This window comes from Sinocyclocheilus rhinocerous, unplaced genomic scaffold, assembly GCF_001515625.1.
Source record: "Sinocyclocheilus rhinocerous isolate Xijiao unplaced genomic scaffold, SAMN03320098_v1.1 scaffold1733, whole genome shotgun sequence".
Classification (NCBI taxonomy): Eukaryota; Metazoa; Chordata; class Actinopteri; order Cypriniformes; family Cyprinidae; genus Sinocyclocheilus; species Sinocyclocheilus rhinocerous.
Window position 1 is genome coordinate 1,032,918 of NW_015640388.1, and position 24,882 is coordinate 1,057,799.

Here is a 24,882-nt window from a genome sequence, read left to right on the forward strand (position 1 = left end):
ATTGTAAATAATATCAGCCTCACCACAACACCATAGCCTTTGTTTGTCTGTCTTGTGAGACCATTTTAAATCAATAGGGCACCTGTAGTTCCACTTAAACCCACTAGGTGTCAGTGAGTTGACGCAAATTGGAATTATTACGCAGAAAGTTGTATTATAAAGAGATAGCCAAGTTGACAATGTTACTCAATCATTTCAGACAAAATATGCTGGATCATATTCCGAAATATTTGCTCTATCATTTATCTTAATGAACACAGATATACCTGTACATACAACTGTCTATTGTTATATACCTGTACATACAATTGTCGATTTGTATATTTTTTATTTTTTCCTTATTTTACTTGTTCTATTTTTTATTTATTTTTATTTTTTATTATCTGTATTTTTTTGTTCTGTCAATGTCATTCTGTTACACTGTGGAAGCTTCTGTCACGAAAATAAATTCCTCGTATGTGTAAACATACCTGGCAATAAAGCTCATTCTGATAAAGCTCATTCTGATTATCATAATATTTAATTTCTGCCAATAGCTATGGTAGTAAACACATTTACTTGCATTACTTGGCTGTGCTCTCAAAGTTTCTTTGGTTCTGGGTAAATGAAACCACATGTTGAGAATGATCACCATAGTAACAATATCACTAAACTATGTTATCTGATCTAATCTGCGTCCTCCCACTTGCTTTCAACAAATTACACTAATGTTGTGTAGAATTATCAGCATGAGGGCTTTATTATCATGTTAATGTTTTTTCACAACCTAAGAAAAGCAGAGTAAATACATTTTTGAAAAAAAAAAGTATTTTTATTTTGCGTAGGCCTACATTCAGTGTAGCATACACGACAACGATGTGTAGTTTTCCACAGAATTATTTTCATAAACTAAACCATACAAGAGAACAAAATAATGAAACAAGCAATTATACATAATCAAGTTTTAAGTTATTATAGTGATGCTCCATGATATCTTACAATTTTTCAAGGTGGCACCAACAACACCAAATATAAGATTTGGGGAAAATATTACACGAAAATTAAATTACAAAGACTAGAGAGATAACACTATGAAAAACTAATAGGCAGGTTCAGACTTGAAGTATGGCATGAACTGAAATGTTATATCTATTTTTCATTATTAGTCAACCAAAATCTACTTGGTTTGCTCTCTCCCACAGTCATTTGCATACAGTAGTTTGGAGTTTTTCCTTGGGAAATACAAGAATATAATCCTGATATTGATCTCCATTTCACACAGATATACTCCTGGCCATTTTTCACACTGCATTGTGGATCTCAGTTGGATTTTCGAATCTTGATTTTTAAAAACCTGCATTTTGAGACCATCAAAACCACTTGAGAAAGTGAAAATCTAATAATAATCAGAGAAACAGACAACACAATGTTGTTCTAGACAGCATTGTCCATGTACATGAACACTGTATTTCAGACGCAAATACAAAGGTCACGATAGTGTCCTCTCAGCTGTGTCTGCTGTGTCTCAGCATTAGGTTCAATAAAATTGGTAACAGCAAGAAATGCCTAGAGTGCAAGAGGCCAGGTTAAACACATAACAGAGCCTTAAATATATCGGTTCATCTTGGAGCGCAAGAATATCCTTTAAAGGAAAAGTGCAAACTTTGTGCAAGTGTAAACACATCAAGAGCAGTGAAAGACTTAAGCATTGACTAGAAACCCCTTCTGCCAGTTTTGGGGAGAGTCCAGCTGTTCGTCACTTGTTTGCGCTGCTCTTTATTTTTCTCTCAGCAGGTAGAAGACCACAGCCTTGAAGTAATGACCACAGGCACAGGCAGCTGCCACCAGCCAATGAGAACGAAAACTGGGATCTGAAAAAATACTAAGAAGAAACATAGATATTTCAACGAAAAAACATAAAATATGAAGTGTCATGCAGGGAATTCTGAGAATTGTCAATTTACGGTTTTTCACTGTAAATTATACAATGCCTTTTTCTTTTTCACTTACAAAAACCGTAATTTTAACAGTATTTTACTGTAAAATTACATTAAATGCAATTACAGTTATTCACCGTATATAGTATGGAAACGTACTGATAACCAATTAACAGGTTTTTACTGTAGCATTTTTACAGTCTTTTACTGTTAAAATCACAATGTCCATGTACATGAACACTGTATTTCAGACGCAAATACAAAGGTCACGATAGTGTCCTCTCAGCTGTGTCTGCTGTGTCTCAGCATTAGGTTCAATAAAATTGGTAACAGCAAGAAATGCCTAGAGTGCAAGAGGCCAGGTTAAACACATAACAGAGCCTTAAATATATCGGTTCATCTTGGAGCGCAAGAATATCCTTTAAAGGAAAAGTGCAAACTTTGTGCAAGTGTAAACACATCAAGAGCAGTGAAAGACTTAAGCATTGACTAGAAACCCCTTCTGCCAGTTTTGGGGAGAGTCCAGCTGTTCGTCACTTGTTTGTGCTGCTCTTTATTTTTCTCTCAGCAGGTAGAAGACCACAGCCTTGAAGTAATGACCACAGGCACAGGCAGCTGCCACCAGCCAATGAGAACGAAAACTGGGATCTGTATTGACTACACACTTTGTAATGTCCGCCTGTAAGAGAACAGAGAAAATATTAACAAAATAAACAGCAAATACACAAATAAACATACTCAATAGTGGTGAAAAATAGTGCTTTTTTCTGAGTTCATCTGGCAATAACAAAAGGTAAAGGAACTGCAGTTTGCACTCAACTATGTGCCTTTTAGGCCAAAGCCAACATGTTATATTTCAGCAGGCAGCTTTACCAGGTTAGCCAAATGTTATAAAAGTTCCAAATTAGCTTAATGCACATTCAGATGATTAAAGTTCAGTTTGTTTGGATCTGGATGGGCAAACTTTTTCACTTTTTTAAGAAGCAAATTTACCCACACAAAAGAGATGATATCATATTATGCTAACCAAGGCTGCATTTATTTGATCAAAAATACAGAATTATTGTGAAATATTAATACAATTTCAAGTAATTGTTTTCAATGTGATTTAAATTTTGATTTATTTCTGGGATGGAAAAGCTGTTTTTTCAGCAGCCTTTATTCCAGTTGTCAGTGTTACATGATCATTCAGAAATCATTCTAATATGCTGATTTGTGCTCAAGACACATTTCTTATGATTATCAATGTTGTGCTGCTGAACCATGATACTTTTTTCAGAATTTTTGATGTTCGAAATATATTTTTTGTGACATTATACACGTCTTTAATGTCAATGATAATTTTTAAAGCCTCACTTTAAAAAAAAAAAAAAATCTGTGACATTTACAGTAAAATACCGGCAGCTGTGGTTGCCAGAACTTCACCGTTAAAAATATGGCAGCAACATTTTAGGTTTTACAGACTTAACTTAAATTCACAATAAAAAAACGTATTTCATTAACTGATGCAATGTTAATAAACCAGCATATTGAAGAACTAATATCTGTTTTGAACCATTGTAATGCACTGATAACCACCAAAAACAGGTGGTGATGAGAAAGTCACAGGATGAATCAAAGCTCATCACAAACAGCTCTTCCACAAGCTGAGAAGGGAAATACTAATATATATATATATATAGAAGGTGCACAGTGTCATTCACACAAACACTGAACACCATCATGGTAACTTACATGATACTGAAATAATGCAATAAACATTAATTTAACAACATTAAATGTAAGATAAAACCCTAATGTACACAACTGATAAGAAAAAAATACTAAGAAGAAACATAGATATTTCAACGAAAAAACATAAAATATGAAGTGTCATGCAGGGAATTCTGAGAATTGTCAATTTACGGTTTTTCACTGTAAATTATACAATGCCTTTTTCTTTTTCACTTACAAAAACCGTAATTTTAACAGTATTTTACTGTAAAATTACATTAAATGCAATTACAGTTATTCACCGTATATAGTATGGAAACGTACTGATAACCAATTAACAGGTTTTTACTGTAGCACTTTTAATGTGAAAGAGAAATTCAAATCAAGAGACAACTCAAGATGGAGATAATGAAGGCACAGAGAGATGGCGACATCCCTTAATTAGGAATTTTAATGAGAAAAAAAAAATTTGTGTATCTGTGTATGTGAATAGGCCCCTCATTTAGCCCCCAGGGCAATCCCACCGAGTAAAACACACAGAATGGCACGTAGACACGACTGCCCACATACTCACATCAACAACAACTTTCGTTTAGTGCTCCTGATGATAAAGTCCTTGTTTTCAGGTTCAGTTCAGTCTGTGGGTGTGCCCATTTTGTACTAAAACAGCAGTTGCAAAATCAGGACACTCCCAAGAGGAAAACACCTTGAAAAATGTTGAGAATGATTTCGCCTGAAGCAACCATTAAGACTTTCACTTACCCAATTATTCCAGCTTTTTTTCAAGCTGTACCTCCACCAATAATTTGAAAGTTGATCCTTTAGAATTACTGAAAGTGTTCTTTGTGTACTCACTTCTAAATAAGAGAAAGAACATTAAACTTGCTCTAGATAACGGTGTTCTAATAATATAAAATATTTCTTATATTCTTATATTTGCTCAAGACACATTTCTTATGATTATCAATGTTGTGCTGCTGAACCATGATACTTTTTTCAGAATTTTTGATGTTCGAAATATATTTTTTGTGACATTATACACGTCTTTAATGTCAATGATAATTTTTAAAGCCTCACTTTAAAAAAAAAAAAAAATCTGTGACATTTACAGTAAAATACCGGCAGCTGTGGTTGCCAGAACTTCACAGTTAAAAATATGGCAGCAAAATTTTAGGTTTTACAGACTTAACTTAAATTCACAAAAAAAAAACGTATTTCATATTAACTGATGTAATGTTAATAAACCAAAATATTGAAGTACTAATATCTGTTTTGAACCATTGTAATGCACACGGTGTTCTAATAATATAAAATATTTCTTATATTCTTATATTTTTCAAAATCGTTTTACTCACATTAAGAATTGTTTACAAGTTTGAAATAATTAATGTTTTTTATGTTTTTAAAAGAGGTCTAAAAATACAAAAACAGTAAAAACAATAATATTGTGAAATTGTATTACAATTTAAAATATCTTTTTTTCCTATTTTCATATATTTTGTGTCACAGTGTCACATGATCCTTTAGAAATCATTCTATATAAAATGATTTGGTGCTCAAGAAACATTTCTTATTGTTATCAGTGTTGAAAATAGTTTTTGCTGCTTAATATTTTTTGTGGAAACTGAAGAAAGAAAAAAGAAATAATGGTTTTATTCAGCAAGGACGCATTAGATTGATGAAAAGTGAAGACATTTATAATGTTACAAAAGATTTCTATTTCAAATAAATAGCCTACAGTTCTTTCTAATGTTCTAGTCATCAAAGAATCCTTAAAAAATGTATCATGGAAATCATATTAAGCAGAAAAAAACGTGTTTCAACATTGACAATAAGAACAATTATTTATAATTGAGTACCAATAACAATTTATAATTATTTAGTACCAAATCAGCATATTAGAACGATTTCTGAAGGATCATGTTACACTAAAGACTGGAGTAATGGCTGCCGAAAATTTAGCTTTGCCATCACAGGAATGAATAGCATTAAATTAGAAAATAGTTATTTAAATTGTAATAATATTTCACAATATTACCGTTTTTCATCTTAAAAAAAAAAAATCGGAACCATTTTGTATAATATATTAATTTACCCCAGTATTTATTTGTTTGTTTGTTTGTTGGGTCTCAAAAAGTTATTATCTACAAAGTCACAAAAGCAGAGGAAGAAAACTTTGAGGGAAGTTGTGAGGCCTGTAGGAGTTGCATATGGGCCTATTATAAGTGCTGCAGCTTGTGATGACTCTGGCACAGTGAATCTGCCTGAATAGAGACAGTCTAATGAGCACAGACACCACAGACATGCCCTGCCAAAACAGCCACACATACTAGCACAGCTCCTCGTTCAGCAGGATCACTGAACTGTGCCGTCTTTCTGAGAGATTGATCAGATTTCCACTCATAAGATGCATGAACAGTGCATGTTCTGTCTAAATACTGGACACAGACGGAAGGGCAGAAGTCTGTGTTCTTTCTGGGCCTTAGATCGATTAACAAACACACCAGCACAATGGTACTTTCAGATAAAATAAAAAGAGCATCCAAAAGTATCACCCAAAAATGAAGATTCTGTCATCATTTAGTCAGCCTCATGTTGTTCCAAACCTGTATGACAATCTGTTTTCTGCTGAACACAAAAGAAGATATTTTGAAGAACATTGGAATCCAGTTTTGGTGACCACTCACTTTCATTTTATGGACACAAAAAATTTTATGGAAAAAAAAAATTCTCAAAAATTTCAACAAATTTCAAAAATTGTTTATATGAAATGAGAGAGCGAGTCCATGGCATTATATGAGAAACATGAAAGCAGTGAATAAACATGAGCTACATACGACAAAAGATGGCGAATATTAGGACATTGACTGCTGAATGCAATGATTATGTATGTTTGGGCCGAGAGCCATAATAAAAGCATGCATTTTTTTTAACACTTTTTTTGTTAATTGATTGTACTAATGGATTTTTTGCTTACCCAGCCTCCTCTCCTCTTTAACCACGACACAAGGCTCTTGCGAACAAACTCGCCCATGCAGTCGACAATGGTGTGCACCATTGCTGGATGGCCGTGCCGAACACAGTCCACCGCTAGAGCTCCGGCCACAGCATACAGAGACACAATCTTCCCCCATGTTACACCTGTAGAGAGACGAAGATGGACACAGATATAATCCAACTGAAAGTCTGTCCTTGTCCACGGACATTTCTTTATAACATTTAAAATAATACATTGCAAGATCATGTACTGTTAAATCTCTCATGTTGCCTGTTTTAACCAATTTAAATATTGTTTGACAGACAAAGAGGTAAAGTGTCCTAGCTAATGCAGGTAGCAGAGCCGAGAACTGCATAATAAGCATAATCAAATCACTTATTTCCACTGACAGCATATACTGTACACTGTCACTACTGTATGTGTGTGTACAGGTGGAAGCGTGTATGAAAATCATAACCAGGTGAGTCATCAAAATACCTGATAATCCCTCACCCATTGTTATATAACTGCCAGGCAAGCCGTCAGCTAGTGTGTCAGCCAGAAAGACACAAGCAGAAAATATATATATATATTGTTTTTTTTTTCAAATTCCTGTTTGACTTGTGACTATAACCTCAATATACAGTATATCAACATGCCTTCAAAGTGGTGAGATGTGGCTGTTACATGTTCAATGCGTTTAAGTGCATAATGACATCAATAGTATGTCCCTCATCATAAATGCATTAGGGTCATGAGTCTGAATTTGATGAAAAAGCTCTCTGTACTATTATGTTTCATTAAACAAGTGGGCATCCTCATTTATTAGAGCTAATGTGATAAACAGACTACTAGATACACAACTCTAACTTTTAAGCTTTTTAGCTTGGAATTAAACAAAAAATGTAATAAAGCTGCCAACCCCAGTCTGGGAACATCAAATGGCCAGACATAAACATATCAACCCAGGAACCTAATGTGAGACTAGCAAAGACAGGAAACACAAAGGAAAAAAGAAACCATATTCAGGCATATGAGAGATAAAAGCCTCTCGTAAGAACGTAACATCAAGTTATACAATTCAGAGGGAATATTTTATAGTTTACAACAAAGTGTTTCAAATCAAATGAAGACATGTATTAAATAAATATAGATGCACACTGACACTCAAAATAGTGGTCAATTACCATCCTTTTGTACAATAATACAACCATCTAGAAGCACTATCTTTGCTTAAAATTTTTTTTTTAAAAAAGCATGCAGTTAGAATCTTGCATCTATGTTGTGACTATGTGAGATTTATCTTTAAATAGAAAAAAACATTAAAACTAAGAAAATTCTGCAAGTGTTGCAGAGTCTAACAATCACCAAACTGACCTGTGACCCCATTTTTTAAATTTTTTTTATGATTTTTATTTATTTTTTTATTTTTATAAGTAGATTTTAATACACCACTGCATTAGCAAAACACTATTTCGGCAGCATGAATTCTTAAACCACAAAGTAAAAATAGATTTTAAAACATGTAATCATTTTGATTTCTTTTCAAAATGCTATGCATAACATTATTTTATGCATAATATTTAATTAAAACATTCTTTTAAAGGGATCATGAACTGCCTTTTTTATTATTTTGTACTGTTCTCTGAGGTCCACTTATAATGTTATCAAGATTTTTACATCAAAAAACATCACAATTTAGAAGGAATAGGCTATTTTCTGTCCTGTTTTGACCCCCCTCATCAGAATGCTCTGTTTGAGTAGGCGTGGTGGATTGTAGACTTGGAAGTAAATGCCCACTGCTATGATTGGCTAACAGTTTTGCATATTTCAAGTTCTAAAGGACAGCTGTGTGTCCACCAATGTAAACTTCTGCATGTATGCTTGACAGCCTACATCCTTCATAGATGGACATCTATGCAGTGATATCAAACGATCTGAAATAACAGACAAAGCAATAGTGACCACGTAATAAAAACAGTTACTCAGACTTGTGTGGTGTGACATTACTGTCGGATCCAATACAGTCGGCACAGCATCGTTTTTTAGTTTCAATCTTTCTGAAAATCCAGTGTTGAATTGTGCCTCGTTTGTAAATGAATCCGCTGTGAAATGAAGTGAACAAAGGACCAAGTTCTTACTGACGTGTTCTGGAACTTCATTATAAATAAAGTTCATCCACTCTTTCCTAATGTTGAGATCAGAAGGAAGGCAATGCAAAGAAAGACTGTTTTTTCACAACTTGGCACTGCAAGCGTCTTCTTGTCTTCAGAGCCTTCTTTATCATTTGGTTTCTCTTGTTATTTACACGACATGCCTGAATCGGTGGGCGGGGCTAAACAGGCAGTGATGTAGAAGCAGGCGTTGATCTTCTTCTGCGGAGGCGGGGTTTAGCCACACTATTACATCATAATGTGGCACATTCCACAACCTGTCATTCTGGCAGATTGGCTTTAGTTTTTAGACTAATGAGAAAATTTTGAGTTCTGAAACTTACAGGACGTTTTTATAGTACAATGATCTCTTATTTGTCAAAAGATCAAGGGAATATTGATTTCTCAGTTCGTGACCCCTTTAAAAATTGCACCATTATTTGAAATTGTCTTAGAAATAGTCACAGTAAAGCTGAACAGATATTATCACTGAAATTACTAATTAAAAAAACAAAAGTGAATATACATATATTTTTTCAATATATTTTATATATAATTTTAAAATATACATTATAATATACAAAGCATAGTGTGAAATCATTAAAATAAATCTTCATTTATATAAAAAAAACACAATAACTATATAGTTGCAAAGTAATATGAAAAAGTGCACAGAGGGTTTAAAAAAATAAAAATAAATAAAGTGAACACCAGTGACCAATTCAGCCGCACTACTTCAGGACAGGTATGAGGACAGACAGGAGGTGCGAGGTTATCACCGGGTGCAGTACTTTTGTGTCTTTTGTTGAGGAATTTTTGATGCACTGTTTTGACTGACATGAGCAATTATGCTTTAATACTTAAAAACAAACAATGTTTCCCTGAACACATTATGTGAACATGTTACAGCACATCTTAAGAGCTGCTCATGTTGGGAAAAAAAAGAACACGATTTACTAAAAAATACAGTAAATCTGGGAGGTCAAATAAGGGTTGCAGTCATATGAACTAAACTGAATCCCAAGGGCTTGTACTAAATATGAGCAATGTACAGTATGCTGCAAAGGGAATGAGAACTTCCATGGTGCTCAGACACGGTTTACTTTCAAGAAAAATCCATCTTTTATGGTGCTCTCAGAGTTCTCTGATCGAGTGCAGCACCGCTTCTCTGTGTATATATAAATGTCAAAATGGATTCCTTTTTATCCTTTCTAAGCACAGTATAACCCATTTAAAGGGATAGTTCACCCCATAAAAGAAGATAATTTAAGAAATGTTTCAGAGTTTTTTCTCCATTCAATGGAAGTCAATGGCAACCAATACTGTTTGGCCGAAACTGTGCTCACACAGGTTTGGAACACGATGAGGGTGAGTGAACGATGACAGAATTTCATTTTTGGGTGAATTGTCCCTTTAAGGAACTGTAAATATACATTCTTTATTCAGCGATTTAACAAAAACATAATATTTAGAATAAATAAACCAGGTTTTATTGTTTTAGCAGAATAAACTATCCTCTGTTTTAGTGTATTTGCTAATGCTTAACTGCCAGGATGGACAACTTCTCTAGAACCAGATGCACCGACCAGTTTACCACAGACACTAAACAGTTTTCCGTACTAAATGAATATTGAGACAAGGCATTGACCAACCTGTAGAGAAGATTTCTGCAGCGACGGCCAAAAAGGCATCAGAGACTATAGTCTCAGAGGCAATTGTGATGTTGAGCTGTCTTGCTACGTTGCGGTACACATTGGGTCGCAGGTACTCCAGCTCGTCACCTAGGAGACAGAGAGATAAATGTGTGTTTAGTTTCCCTTGGCTCAAATGATCGGCTTTCTTCTCACAGGAAGAAACTGTCTAGAGTCTTATTGAATAAAACCACTAATTCAGAGAAGCTTGACACAATGACAATCTAACCTGCTATTAATACCACTGTTTATATACGTTCATCATTCTTTCATATCAGAAGCCAAATTGAGGGATGTAAACTTTCGTTCTACTCTTACTGTATATTGCATGAATATACAATGATTATGAAATTGTCAGGAATAGTTCGGCCAAAAGGAAAATTTGCTGACCAGTGGATCTTCTGCAATGAATGGGTGCTGTCAGAATGAGAGTTCAAACAGCTGATAAAAGCATCACAATAAGTAATCCACATGACTCTAGTCCAGGGGTGTCCAAACTCGGTCCTGGAGGGCCGGTGACCTGAAGAGTTTAGCTCCAACCCCAATTAAACACACCTGAACTAGCTAATCAAGCTCTTACTAGCCATACTAGAAACTTAAAGGCAGGTGTGTTGAGGCAAGTTGGAGCTAAACTCTGCAGGACACCGGCCCTCCAGGACCGAGTTTGGGCACCCCTGCTCAAGTCTAGTCCATCAATTGACGTACTGTGAAGCAAAAAGCTTGTTTGTAGGAAACAAATCCATCATTAATGCATTTTAACTTTAAACCAAGCGATGTATTGTTACATTTTTGCAAAACAAACTCATCTACATCTTCGATGGCCTGAGGGTGAGTGAATTTTCATTTTTAGGTGAACTATTCCTTTAAATAAGTCTTTAGCTATGTGTTCAGTTATGTCTCACACACATGAATAATTTTAATTGATGAATAAATGAATCGTCTTAATGTCAGTGATTCAGGTGGGTGAGGTGCGGGGCTTGCAGGACAGTACAGGGTTAACCTAGTTAAATATGGGTGGGAAACCCTCAATCATTCTTGTGATAATGATCTGCATGTTTGCATGCTTTGTCCATAAAAAGCAGCTCCCCCCAGTTACACAGTTGTCTCAAATAAAAATTCTTGTGCTTTTCCCTTTTAGGAGAAAACAGGTTCTTACAGAACAATGACAGATGAGAGTCACTCAGAGGACAGTCATGTGAGTATATGTTAGGCCACTTGTAGTGTGTCTGATCAACAGATGATATTAGATGAAACGCTATCCATAGTCATTACATCCAATCTCCTGAAAGGGCTCAGAATGTCCAGCGGCATGAAAGGAAGAAAGAAAGGAATGTGGAAGATAGTTCAACGTGGTACAAAAGGCAAAGTACTTTTCAGTGGGTGAGACACAGACAGACCTTAGAGTGTTGTAAAATATTATGCAATCGTATGGTTTGGCTTTGAGGAAGCTGAGAAACACGTGTTTATTTTCATTTCTGAAAGTTCACAGAACATTCATGAATGCCCCATTTTTTTTCATTTATTTTTGTATGAACCAGACAAGCATAATTGACAGGAAGTTCTGTGCAGTTTTAGCTCTTAAAACAGATCCACAATATAACCTCCATATATCAACCCACAATTCAAACAGATACTGTAGATAGGTATACAGTACCTTAGTATATATATATATATATATATATATATATGATGTTCACTTCACTAGTACTTGTAACACCATGGCAAATTCCCATAATCATTAATCATGAATGTACACATGTGAAACGTCAAATGTCTTACCCAACCACAGAAGAACTGAAGACACCTCAGCCAGTGTTCCTCCAGATCCGTGCTCTGGTTTCGACCATCCGATTCCAGCCCGATGAAGTCTGGAGTGAATGTAATCCCTACATAAGACTTTAGACTGAGACACGAGCTCCTTATCCGTGGGAGAGCGATCAAACGCCTCCATGACTTCAGCCGCAAACACTGAGGAGCGGCGCAACATCTCCATGCCCTTCATGAGTGGAGATCAATTACAACCAGCTGACAACCTCCACCTTTATCACCGTGTATGGAAGTGTTTCTTCTCCACCCTCTTCTGTTTCCAAAGTCTGATGGCGCCTTAAACGATCTGCATAAAGAAGAAAACTCGCGTGTTTTACTGCATCAGTAGAATAGACTCGCTGTCACCTTCTGTCGGAATGAACGTGAACCGGATAAAGCGGTCAAAAGAGCAGAGAATCAATTATCAATTGCCTTTGCTGTTTCTCGCAAGTCATTTAAATCCTCAAAAAGTCTCGAATAGCGACATTTTTAATGACAGCAAATTGTTCTCTCTACAGATTTGTGAGGTGCGTGCAGTCTGTGAGGGTAAGATTAAACTGCTGTCAAGGAGGCAGTGAGGCAGTGCTGTCTTCGCTCTGTTTGGATGGGCTGCACGCATGAAGTCTCCTTCTATGGAAAAGCTCTCCGTTAAGGCGGAGATAACCAGCTCTGTTATGGTTTGATGTCCGCCCTTCTAGAAGAGCTAGTGTTTAGAGAGCAGAAGATTTGATGAATCAAAGAACAAACGTAGAAAACAAACATCTATCTATCTATCTATCTGTCTGTCTGTCCGTCCGTCCGTCCGTCCGTCCGTCCATCCATCCATCCATCCATCCATCCGTCTATGATCCATCCATCCATCTTTATTGTAAGAATAAAATAAAATTAATTTTAATTAAATTATAAAATAACAGAAAAGGTACTGGCAGCTCATTACCAGGACATTGTCCATTAATTTTGTCTGTCTGTCTCTGTCTTTTATGCAAATAAAATCTGTCCTGTATAAAAATGTACAAGGGAACGGGTATTTTGGGTGTTGCAGTCTATTATATAAGTGTCTAAGTCTAAGTGTATCACAACACACTGCAATGTAAAATTTTAAATACCTGTAAAACAAAAAATAAAAAAATAGAGTGTGTGTATCTTTCTAGTATTGTCACTCATTTTAAGTATGGAAATTGCAAAAAATTGCCAATCAATAATTTGATTTAAAAAAATAATGTACTACAATAGATGCTTTTTGCATATTTTTTTAGTCAAATGAACTTTTTGTCTGCCACAAACTCACTACATTGTCTTGTAACAAGAACAATTTTGTGTATAAAATGTTTGTAAAAGGTATGTTAATGTGCATAGTTGAACAAAAAAGGGTCATGTTACTCCAGTCCCACCCACCATCATGGATAGAGTTGTTTTGCAAGTCTTGACTGTTTTTGCTTTAAGCATGTCAGTTAGAATTCATTAGAGCCACCCACCCAGCTGAAACATCGGCTTTCCCAAAGTTAAACCCCAAGATTTGTTTTGACATGTCTAGTAATTCCTTGTGAGCAGGAATATGCTTCACATATCAAGTTTCCATTGTTGAATAACTGATTCAGTAATGGAGTACAATTTTACAAAAAGCTTATTCAAGCACAGTACAGTGAACTTCCTTAAAAACGGACAGAAAAGAACAAAAAGTAGAACAAGATCAACCAGGCAGTTCTGTTCAGCATGGGAACAATGAGTTGAAAGCTGAAGTTTATCTCAGTGGCACAAAATGATACAGTTCCTTTTTTTTCTGACCACATTTGAGGCTTCCTCTGTATCCCAATTTAAAAACCAAAATATTCTATCTGATTCTAAGGCCTATTAAAAATAGAATAGAATATAAAAAAAATAGAATATAAAAATGCTCGTGGCAGTTTATCTTGTTAAAACACAACTGAATACAGACAGATGGAGGCCAGTGTTAGGCTACTGCTGCTGCAGTTTACACTTCATTCATTTCCAGTGAATGAGACACTGTAGAGACTATAATCCTCAGTAAGTTGTAACACAGCACACCTCTGAGGAATAATGCTTACGTTTTCTGCAGAACCCCTACATGCCTCTGCATGCCTATCACGACTTCTCATAGTTACATTCTTTCTTCATATCTGGCTTTTTATTATCAAAATAGAGATAGGATAACTGGTCATCATAGATAAAAATAAAATCTTGTAAGTTTACAAATCAACAATTATTTTGAACCCTGAAATAAATTTTAATAAATTTATCTTGGCTTTGGACAACATCTTTGTACAATACTGCTCCCTACAGGGAAAAAGAGGAAGTTACAAAATCATTTCCTTAGTAGCCTACCACAAAATTATTTCCTTAGTACACCATACAGGAACATCCATAACTCATTGTGATCTGGAAATAAAATAAAAACTTATAAATAAATATATAGCCACAAAGACTAATTTAGGCTTTAGGTTAGAAAATGTGCCCTTAGAAAAACATCTAAAACTATAATTACCTTGAACTCACTATAAGCACCAACAGAAAACTTCATTAAGGCTCCAAAACAAACCATGAAGGGTATGAAGGGCATTTTGTATATTAAAAATGTTTCAAAAATTGCAACATACTCAGAATCTGATTTAAAAGGTCTGTGATGTCTACCCTACAAAGGCATTTTGCCAATTAGGTATACAATTTACTTTATCAACATTAAAAGAAAAACAAGTGTGAAAAGTGATATGAAGATATTATACAAAATATATTAAAAAAAAGAAAGAAAAATATTTAAGATGACCAAAACTGAAACTGAACAGGATATTGGAATGCTAACTGTCCCTAGATAGAGAAGAAAATTTGACTAGCTGCATGAAATGGTTTTTACCATAATAAAAGGATAACCACTGCGACATAAACCCCAGACTGAAATTAACCTGCACTTTGCACATATGCTGCACAAGAAATCTTCATGTACACAAGTAGGCTACAGGATGCTGAAAATAACACAAATGCCCTCATAATTAGAAATGTGACGGTGTCCTGACATCTTATCCTACATGTCTACTCACAATGTAGTAAAAACCTGAAATCACGTAGGCTACATTGCAGTTGTTTCTCAATTGAATGAAAGAAATTAAATAGCCTAATGCTTTAATTGAAGCTTTGTGAGAGTGAGGTTTAGCGGAATATGTAGATTTAGGGCAAAGAAAACAGCTATGATTTGCTCAAAACAGGACTTTAAAATACTAAGACCAGCATGGTATGTTTGTCATATTAATAAACCGACGTAATATAGGTGTGTAACTGTCCATCTATTGTATGATAAATAGGAAATGTTTAAGCGAAAGTAAAAAAAAATTTAAACTAAAGATTTACAAATTATACTCACGTACTTAAATTGTATATCTCTAAAAAAAATTTTTTGTTGCACAACCTCTATAAACAGCCAAGTTTCCAAAGTAAAAACTACGATTCCCAGCAGTCTTTGGGCTTTGAAGGAGATTATCACGCATGCACTGAACACAATTCCTCTCTCTTAGTCAAAGTAGCGGGGTATAGAGGGAGTCTCCTGTACAGAGCATAAACCGTAAACATCCATACCAAAGACTGAGTGTCTGCTCTTATGAATGGACAGAATTACATATTAAAATCATTGTAAGCTATAGCGCTGGCCAGTCTGATACACCGGAATGATTTAGAGAGGCGTGGATTGGGAACAAGCTGTTCCTTTGATAAGTGGTGACTGTCCAAGAAGGAGAGAAAGGGAAAAATCTGAGAACCCCCGAACTGGAGGTAGAATTAAACTGGACATGGCACACCTTCAGAACATTCGGAACCAGGTAATCCAGAGAGATGAAGATGACACCTAAAGCCCTCCAGGCATTGCTTTCATACTGAGACATAACCGTTACTAAACGTTACAGTGTCTTTGTATAATAGTAAGATTGTGTAATTATAAACTATTCCACTAAATAATATAATATAATGAGTACACGTACACTGAAAAAAAATGTGGGATTTACATAATTTTCACTTGGAAATTACTTGCAAATTGTACAGACAATTACAAAGAAACGGCAAGTAACACATTAAACGTGAGATTTTACAGTATTTTCTTGTAAAACAGTCTACAATAATCTTTGTTTTATTTACAACTTCGAAAATGTCATTGATACAGTGCAGTTTATGTAAATACATTGTACTGTTATGTGTGACATTTACCTAATGTGTAGCTTACTAATGCTTATATGATGTTCCTCTTGGAAAAAATACCAGGTAAATGAACAAAATACAGTCTCTTTCTTTCATAATTTTTGGCACACATCACAACTAGGGGTGCACTGAAATTGAAATGTTGGGTGTTATCATAATCTATCTATTAGTGTTGTCAAGCGATTAATCGCATCCAAAATAAAAGTTTTTGTTTACATAATATATGTGTGTATACTGTGTATATTTATTATGTATATATTAGGGCTGCACGATAAATCGCCCTTAATAATAAAAACCTTCATTTAAAAACTACATGTTGTGTTTACTTGTGTTATCTTTGACTAATATTTAAATTTGTTTGATGATCTGAAACATTAAAGTGTGACAAACATGCAAAAAAAAATCTGTTTGAAAACCGATATGATGGCCACTATGATTTATGAAAAGTGTTCAAACTACATCTCCAATCTAGAATTTTGATTTTGAAACAGACAGTACCCTTTAAAAATGGGACTTTGGCCTGTCTAATTAAAACTATTTTCATTTTTATAACCATTAACTAATCACTAAATATTTAACTAATAATGGTAGCTACTAATAATAGCCATTTCTTTTAGCTGTCCCCCACATTTTGCACAACCCTGCTACCACACTATATTTCCTGTAACGCCCATGAAATCAGATCATTTGGACCCGCTAAAGCATGGTGGGAGCATGGATAAGATTTTCTCAATATTTGCACAAATTAAAGTATAGATTGCATGAGTCCAGTTTAGCCTTTCAGCCCTGTTACCCTAGTTATTGTAAGAAAACAATTATCAAACAGATCCTTTAATTTATGCCAAATATTATCACTAACTAGAACACCAAAAAATTGTCCCAAACTAGCTAGATCCAGCTAGAAACATCATAATTTAGGCTAAAATTTGCACCCCTTTTACCCACTCACACATTTTTTTTTAATGTCCATTTAATTTTGACATTTAACTTTTATTGCTAGAGCTTTGCAAAATATCTTAAATGTTGGTGACAGTGTTGCAAAAATGGCAAAGCCCATGGAAAATGAACATAAAATGTCTGATGGTCAACATTTGTATTGTGCATCCTTGTTTATGCATCAACTGTTATATTGTATTGAGAATCTTCACATCACACTTTTTGACACCACCATAATAGAGAAAAACAGAGGAACTCCCAGTGTAGAACTGTTATGTTAAATATGAGACAGTGTAGTTATTTTGTATCGATCCAGATGATAATGGATGTCATAGGTTTATGTTATGTTGCACATGCGCACGTTTTGTAGGTCAGTATGATAATTGCAGTGTATCATGTTTTGATGTGGGTTGAACCTCGGAGTATCTTTGACGAAAGGTGCAGCTGGCCTGTTTCTGAGAAGTGTTAAAAATATCCTGTTGATCTCATTTTATAGAGAATCCAATGGGTGGTACTACCAAGAATAGTAAAAGTTTGCGTTTTGATTGCTCAGTGTTTTAAAAAGGTGCAATAAAAGTGTGATGAATGCGAAAATCAGACGTTTAGCTGATACCAAGAGGAGGTCTTATCTCCTGAACTTTGAGTCTTGTCGTCAAAAGAGCTCGTTCTTGTTTTAATAAAACAGTGCCACTTCCAGATGGATTGTCAGTACAATTTATCTTTATGCTGTACTGAACAAGGAAGCAGATGCTCCTAGTGTTTTCCTAGGTGTCAGAAAAATGAAAAAATTGCTTAAAAAACTACATGGGATTTCTGACAGTTCTCTTTATAGATTCTCATCTTCTCCGGACCTTCAGTGGAGTGATGATTGGGTAGATATTCCAGCATTTGTTGATCTGTTGCTTGAATAAAAGGACAACACGTCCATCACGTGTGTAAAGAAAACACACGATATTGGATCTTGTCATCGATATCCGGTAAGATTTTTTACATCTTTCTTGTTTTTCCTTTAGAACTCATGTTTGAATCCTGAAGAGTACTTCACTAAATTGGAACGAATTGGTAAAGGCTCTTTTGGAGAGGTATACAAGGGCATAAACAACTGCACGAAAGGAGTGGTGGCCATTAAGATTATTGACTTGGAGGAGGCAGAGGATGAGATTGAAGACATCCAGCAGGAGATCACGGTGCTCAGCCAGTGTGACAGCCCTTATGTCACCAAATACTACGGCTCCTATTTGACGGTTTGTGGAGATTTCTTTCTTTCAGGCACAGCTCTTATTATATTACAATCTATTTGTGTATTTTTAAAGGAATAGATTACCCAGACGGCATCTTTTCGAAAAAACATATGACTTCCTGGTAACACTTTACAATGACAGCAGATTAGTTGATGTTTTAGGCATCATTAACTAACAATGAATACTTTAAGATGGATAAATATTAGTATATGTAGAAATTAATATTTTAAGTCAAATAACTTTGTCAGATTTCCTGTATTATGAACAAACATGAATTAACAGTGTTCACTGTTGGTTTATGGTACTTTGTTGTAAAGTGTCACTGATTTTCTTCCATGGAACACAAAAAGAGGTATTTTCCAGACTTTCAGCTGTTCTTTTCCATACAGCAAAAGTAGACAGTAACCAGTGCGCCTTAAACCAGAGCTGCTATTGTTAACTCAAACTATAACTAATAAAAATAGTTTTCAGTAGCTGAAATAAAATATAAATTTTAGATGAAAACTTGGAAACTAAGTAGAAATACTGTAAGTGGAATAAGTTTACATTGAAGTACTTAAAGCTACTAAAATGGAAATAAAAATTAAAGCTATATGGAATACAATAAACAGTCACACCTTACTTAAAGCCTTTATGTATAATGCCTTATAAAGGCATTCATAATGTATGTTGTAATGCATTATACCTTTTTATAAATAAACAAAAGTTAAAATGCATTATACAATTTGTAGGTTTGTTTGCCATGTGTTTAGTGCATTGTACTTTTTAAAGGTGTAACAATGAATAGATTAGATATTTTATAATGAATTCTAACTGGTTACAGTTATTTGAGATCATACAATGCTTTTATAATGCATTACATAAAGACTTCCAAGTAAATTGATACCAGAAAGACTAATAAAAAATGACGAACGCGCATTACAAAATTACTAAAACTTAAAATTAAATTCAGAACTGAAAACAAAAATAAAAGCTAATTCAAAATATTAACAAATACTAATAAATAATGCTAAAATAACAGTCTCAAATTCCAAAAAGGATAAAAGTGCACCATAAATGGGGTCATGCTTTGCTGAACTGTTCCTTTTAGAGAACATCAGTTACATTTATTGTTCCATTTTCTGGTTTGTTGTGTTTCTCAGGGCTCTAAACTATGGATAATCATGGAATATTTGGGAGGTGGGTCGGCTCTAGACCTGGTGAGTTGGTCCTTTCAGCATGTTTGTGGGTTCCTTAAAGAGAGGAATAACTTTGGAAAATTACTTTGTGGAAAAAAACAACTCTGGAAAATGTCAATGGCACAGGAAATGTCACTATATTTAACATCCTCTAATGTGTTTGTGCCAAGCTAAGGCCGAGACCTCTGGAAGAAGTATATATCGCCACCATTCTCAGAGAAATACTGAAAGGACTCGACTACCTCCACTCAGAGAGGAAGATTCACAGAGATATCAAAGGTCAGTATGCAAAACTTACCTCTGTTTAGTTCATTTTAGTCCTGTGAAGTAGTGATGGGCGGTATACCGGTTCATACCGAATACCGGTGTTTATTTTTGTTATGATATGAATTTTTAAAATACCGCAATACCGGTGTATGTAAACAGTCGGCATATGACTTCAAGGTACAAGTACTTCCTTGTCTCGCTTGTCATTTCGTATCATGTTCAAGTTCTCCACGTGAACATCTGTTAACTAGTCAAGACTGCTTCTGTTGCATGATGAAAATAAGCTCAATTAAATATTCAGAGACAGAGAGATGGCACAAGTACTGACCCCCATTTTTTTGCCCTTTTCCCTTCCCTCTGTCTTAGGCTGACATCTGGTCATTGGGTATCACAGCCATCGAGCTGGCTAAAGGAGAGCCACCCAACTCAGAACTTCACCCCATGAGAGTCTTGTTCCTCATCCCTAAAAATAACCCACCCACACTGGAGGGGTCCTACAGCAAAGCCTTTAAGGACTTTGTTGAAACTTGTCTCAATAAAGATCCACGATTTGTTAGTACCTCTCTTTTTTAATACCTTTATTTAAAACAAAACAAAACAAATCTGTTATAATATATATATATATATATATATTGATTTAAATACAGATTTTGTTTAAAAAAAAGGAACCCATATCTGATGATTAGATTAGTTAATTTCTCTTCATTTTACATTTAGATAACCTTTGCATCATCTGATGCTGTTTTTTTTCTCTCACATTTTTAACAGTACAAATAATTTATTTGCACTATTAAATGTAAACTTTAGCAATCTCAAAATAAATATTATTTTTTAAACTGTACAGTACAATGTTGTGATGCCTAAAATTCACTTGTAGAATTTAAAATTATTATTATTATTTTGATTCATTTAGACAAAATGGTAGAATTTTAGGTAACTTTATTTTAAGGACCAATTCTCACTATTAACTGGTTGCTTATTAGCATGCATATTGCTAGCATATTGGCTGTTTATTAGTACTTATAAAACATATATTAATGCCTTATTCTGCATGACCATATTTTGTAACTACCTTACTATTAATAAGCAGCAAATTAGGAGTTTTAATGAGGCATAGTTAATAGTTTGTTAATAGTGAGAATTGGTCTTTAAAATAAAGTATTACCGAATTGTAATATGTCATTTATCAGTTAATGCCATATAATATAATATAATTATCAACTTATTATATAGGATTGTATTATAATATAAGAAATTCTATTCAAACTCTGCCAGTGATGCCATTAGCCTTTAGTATAAACAGGCTAATACATTTTAAAACATGAGGTAAACTGCTTTTAATTTTTGTGACATGCTGTTTGCATCCAACAGAGACCGACAGCCAAAGAGCTTCTGAAGCACAAGTTCATCACCCGCTACACCAAGAAAACCTCATACCTGGCAGAGCTCATTGATCGATATCGCCACTGGAAGTCAGAGGGCCCCGGGGACGAATCAAGCTCTGATGACTCTGACATGTATGTGTCCGCTTTACATTCCTAGATGTGCGATCAGCAAACTTGTGAAATGTGTATACAGTATGTTTACTCTGTGTGCTTTCACTCAGGGATGGGGAGGGGGATGACAGAGACCAGTGTCCCATGTGGACTTTCCCCACTGTACGGCCCACTTCCATGAACAAGTTACAGAGAGGTTTCAACCATTTAGACAGTAAGGTAAAAATGTGTTCTGAAGCCTTTGCAGAGCAAAGCCAACATAAAAGCAGAATCTGTATTATATAGATACCACAAAGGGTGTTTAAACAGTATTTTTAGTGTCAAAGAGGCAGCATGTACATCTACACAGGAATCACAATTACAGGAAATGAATTAAAGTCCCATCAGAGCTGCCTCTGATACTAGGTGTGAAAGGGCCGGGGACAGATCTGACAATGTTTAATACAATTTTTATTAAGGCTGTCCCCGAAGATTTTTCTTTAGTCGACTAATCGCACTTAAATATATGCTGGGGGGCAGAGCCTCCTTAAAAAATCAGCAGGTTTCATTAAACACATCTTACACAAAGAAATTAAGTGTAGTATACTTCATTTGAAATATTTTTAGTTTAAAATCATGTACAGTCTTATATGGGGGCTGCCTATTGTGTTCACATGACCAGCTGAATACTACTCTATAAAGTGCAACAGTGCCTCTCCCCTTTTTTAGCCACTGTGGTTCCAGAAATGTTTTCCTATAGGGAGTTTAAACAATACTAAAAAAACATATATATATATATATATCAAGGTGAATCACAATATTACAAACTTTCATTTGAAGAAAATCAAGTATATATATACATATTGTTCAGTGCAAAAATATGCATATTATGCATACACATATTTAAATAGTTTGCAGTGCTTCATGGGATTGGGCGGGCAATAAAGAGTTCTTTTGGCGTCATTTGCTAGTCGCGATTTTCTTGTTGTTGGAGATTTCTCAGCAGAATCATGAGTAATGTAGTTTTTCACCAGGGTTAACAACCTCATAGCTCACTGTAGATTTGTCTTTAAAAATGTAGAATTTATTGTTCAAATCAATTCCCCTATGAAGAAAATGAATGGGATTTTTACTTTTGGAACCAGACTGTTAAACACACTTCAGCTGATTAAAATATTCAGCTCTAGTACTGAGACCTACGGTCCTCCACACTGAACTTATAACACACCTGTTTTTACTGCTACAAATGGATAACTGTCAGGTAGGTACAATTTGAACCATACCAATGCAATTCCTTTAATGCCAACATATTTTCTGAGCTTATCCAATAGAATGGTCAATAGTATCAAAGGCAGCACTGAGGTCCAGTAACACTCATTTTGTAGTGAATATGATCAGTTTCTTTTCTGACTTTGCAAGTTCATTTGGACTTCACCTGTTTATTTTTTTTGTTTTTCTAACAGACGTCAGACGTAGTGAAGAGGCAGCCAAATTCACCGTCTCTAACAACGTTCATCACACCCATCTTCAGAGAGGTAAAGAATTCAAAAACGTACGTTTATGTAAGTGAGCCTTGACCTCCTGCTTTAACGTCAAGTCACAACACGTGGATTATGTTCTGTATGCAGCTGAAGGAGAAGTGGCGTGTTAGCGGGAGCGGTGTATGTGCCCTGGAGGAGCTGGAAAACGCATTCAGCCTCGCAGAGGAGTCCAGCCCTGGAATCTCAGACCGTTTACTCAATAACATTATGGAGAGAGTGTGCAGGTAAACAGGTCTTACATTTAATATACAGTCTCGTCTGTGTGTCTGTACACACAGTATCTAATTGTATTTTATGTAATTTTCTGATTATGGCAGTTTTTCAGGTCATGCTGATTCAATGCTATAAGATATTGTGCTGCGCTGTGGCACTTGCATGCAGTACTGAATCTTCCGCAGGAGTGAACTTTGAGACTTCCTGTGTCTCAACTCTGCAGGTTTACACTCAAAAGAAACAGCATGCCTTCAAAACGATGATGTCCGTCTGACTGCTGGTCAGCTCCGTCCGATGGAAAGACCGCCCCGATCCATTCATGAGCCAGTCCTCTATGCCCACCTGCTCCTTCAGCTGAACACCACCAGTCTTTCCATTACAGCTTGTATTATGAGATGTTTTTTTACAGTTTACTTTATAGAATTTTGAAATGTCTAAATCAAATGTAAAATATGAAATGACAAACCAAGTTTACGTGTATTCCATTAAATGAAAAAGTACATTGAACTGTAAATAAAATAGTGTAAAAAGTGTTTATTTCTTAAGTTTGCATTTAGGACATAAATTACAGGGTGAAATGCAGGAAAAAGGATAGTTCAGCCAAAAATGAAAATTCTGTCATTATTTATTCACCCTCTCATGTCATTCCAAACCCATAAGACTTCCGTTCAGCTTCGAAACACAAATCTGATAGAATTCTGTCCCTTCATTAAAAATCCATGGAAACGAAATTTTGATGCTCCAAAAAGTTCATAAAGAACTGTAAAAGTAATCCTTTTCTTTTTTAAGAGACAATTGTTTTATAATATAAACAGAATTTAGGCTTTTATTCATGTATAAATCTTGATCAACGCTCTACCATAGGGCATGTCATGCAAGTACACTTTGCAGTTTGCTTACTATATTTGATGTGCTCTATGCATGTGCGTTGTTTATATGCAAGTTTATATGTGAATAAAAGCCTAAATTAAATCTGTTTCTATTATAAAACATACAAAGCAGTGTTATTTTAGTATTATTTATGAATTATAATATTTATTAATATTTTGATTTCCATATTTTCAGTTTTAAAGTTAATTATTTTTGTGGTGTCATTTTATCGTTTTAGTTTCTTTTATAAAAAAATTTTTTTTTATTGAAAAGTAAGTTTTAGCATTAGTAATTTAAGTATGTGAAAGTGAGAAATCTTGCCTTGGCAATAAACTGAAATAAGTTTTTCATTGAATATTTATATAGCAATATAATATTACAACAAATTATTTTTGTTAATTTAAATAGGACTTGGATTAAACCACTCAATTCATATGGATTACTTTTACAATGTTTTTATTAGGGCTGGGTTTTGATCAATTTCACGATTCGATTCTCATTCACAAGCTTGCGATTCGATTCGATTCAATATCGATTATTTTGGATACATATCAGGTACAGCACATGCCAAATTTTCTCAAGGAAAAAAAATCTCAACTAATGCTGTAAAATATACATGAGAGTCAGTTGGTACTACATTACTATAATATTGAAGGTTAAAATTGAATGATTTGTAGGCTAATATACAACTGCTAAAATTACACTTAA

At 34.7% G+C, this 24,882-nt stretch overlaps 1 protein-coding gene and 1 pseudogene across 3 annotated transcripts; one reads left to right on the forward strand and one right to left on the reverse strand.

The window, feature by feature from the left end:
* Nucleotides 1-824: 824 nt before the first annotated feature.
* Nucleotides 825-13,054, reverse strand: LOC107752647 (bcl-2-related ovarian killer protein homolog A-like). Of its 3 annotated transcripts, XM_016568677.1 has the most exons (5): nucleotides 12,230-13,054; nucleotides 10,412-10,540; nucleotides 6,607-6,770; nucleotides 2,539-2,595; nucleotides 825-1,824 (listed from the first exon to the last, which is right to left on the reverse strand). In XM_016568677.1, the coding sequence occupies exons 1-5, from the start codon at nucleotides 12,450-12,452 to the stop codon at nucleotides 1,756-1,758; spliced, it is 642 nt and encodes a 213-aa protein (XP_016424163.1). In that variant the 5' UTR covers nucleotides 12,453-13,054; the 3' UTR covers nucleotides 825-1,755. The 3 variants fall into 3 exon arrangements, with proteins under 3 accessions (XP_016424163.1, XP_016424162.1, XP_016424164.1); XM_016568676.1 differs by lacking the exon at nucleotides 825-1,824 and having other exon boundaries at nucleotides 2,148-2,595; nucleotides 12,230-13,049; XM_016568678.1 differs by lacking the exons at nucleotides 825-1,824; nucleotides 2,539-2,595 and adding an exon at nucleotides 5,740-5,893.
* Nucleotides 13,055-15,762: 2,708 nt separating this feature from the next.
* Nucleotides 15,763-23,695, forward strand: LOC107752666 (serine/threonine-protein kinase 25-like; annotated as a pseudogene).
* Nucleotides 23,696-24,882: the final 1,187 nt, after the last annotated feature.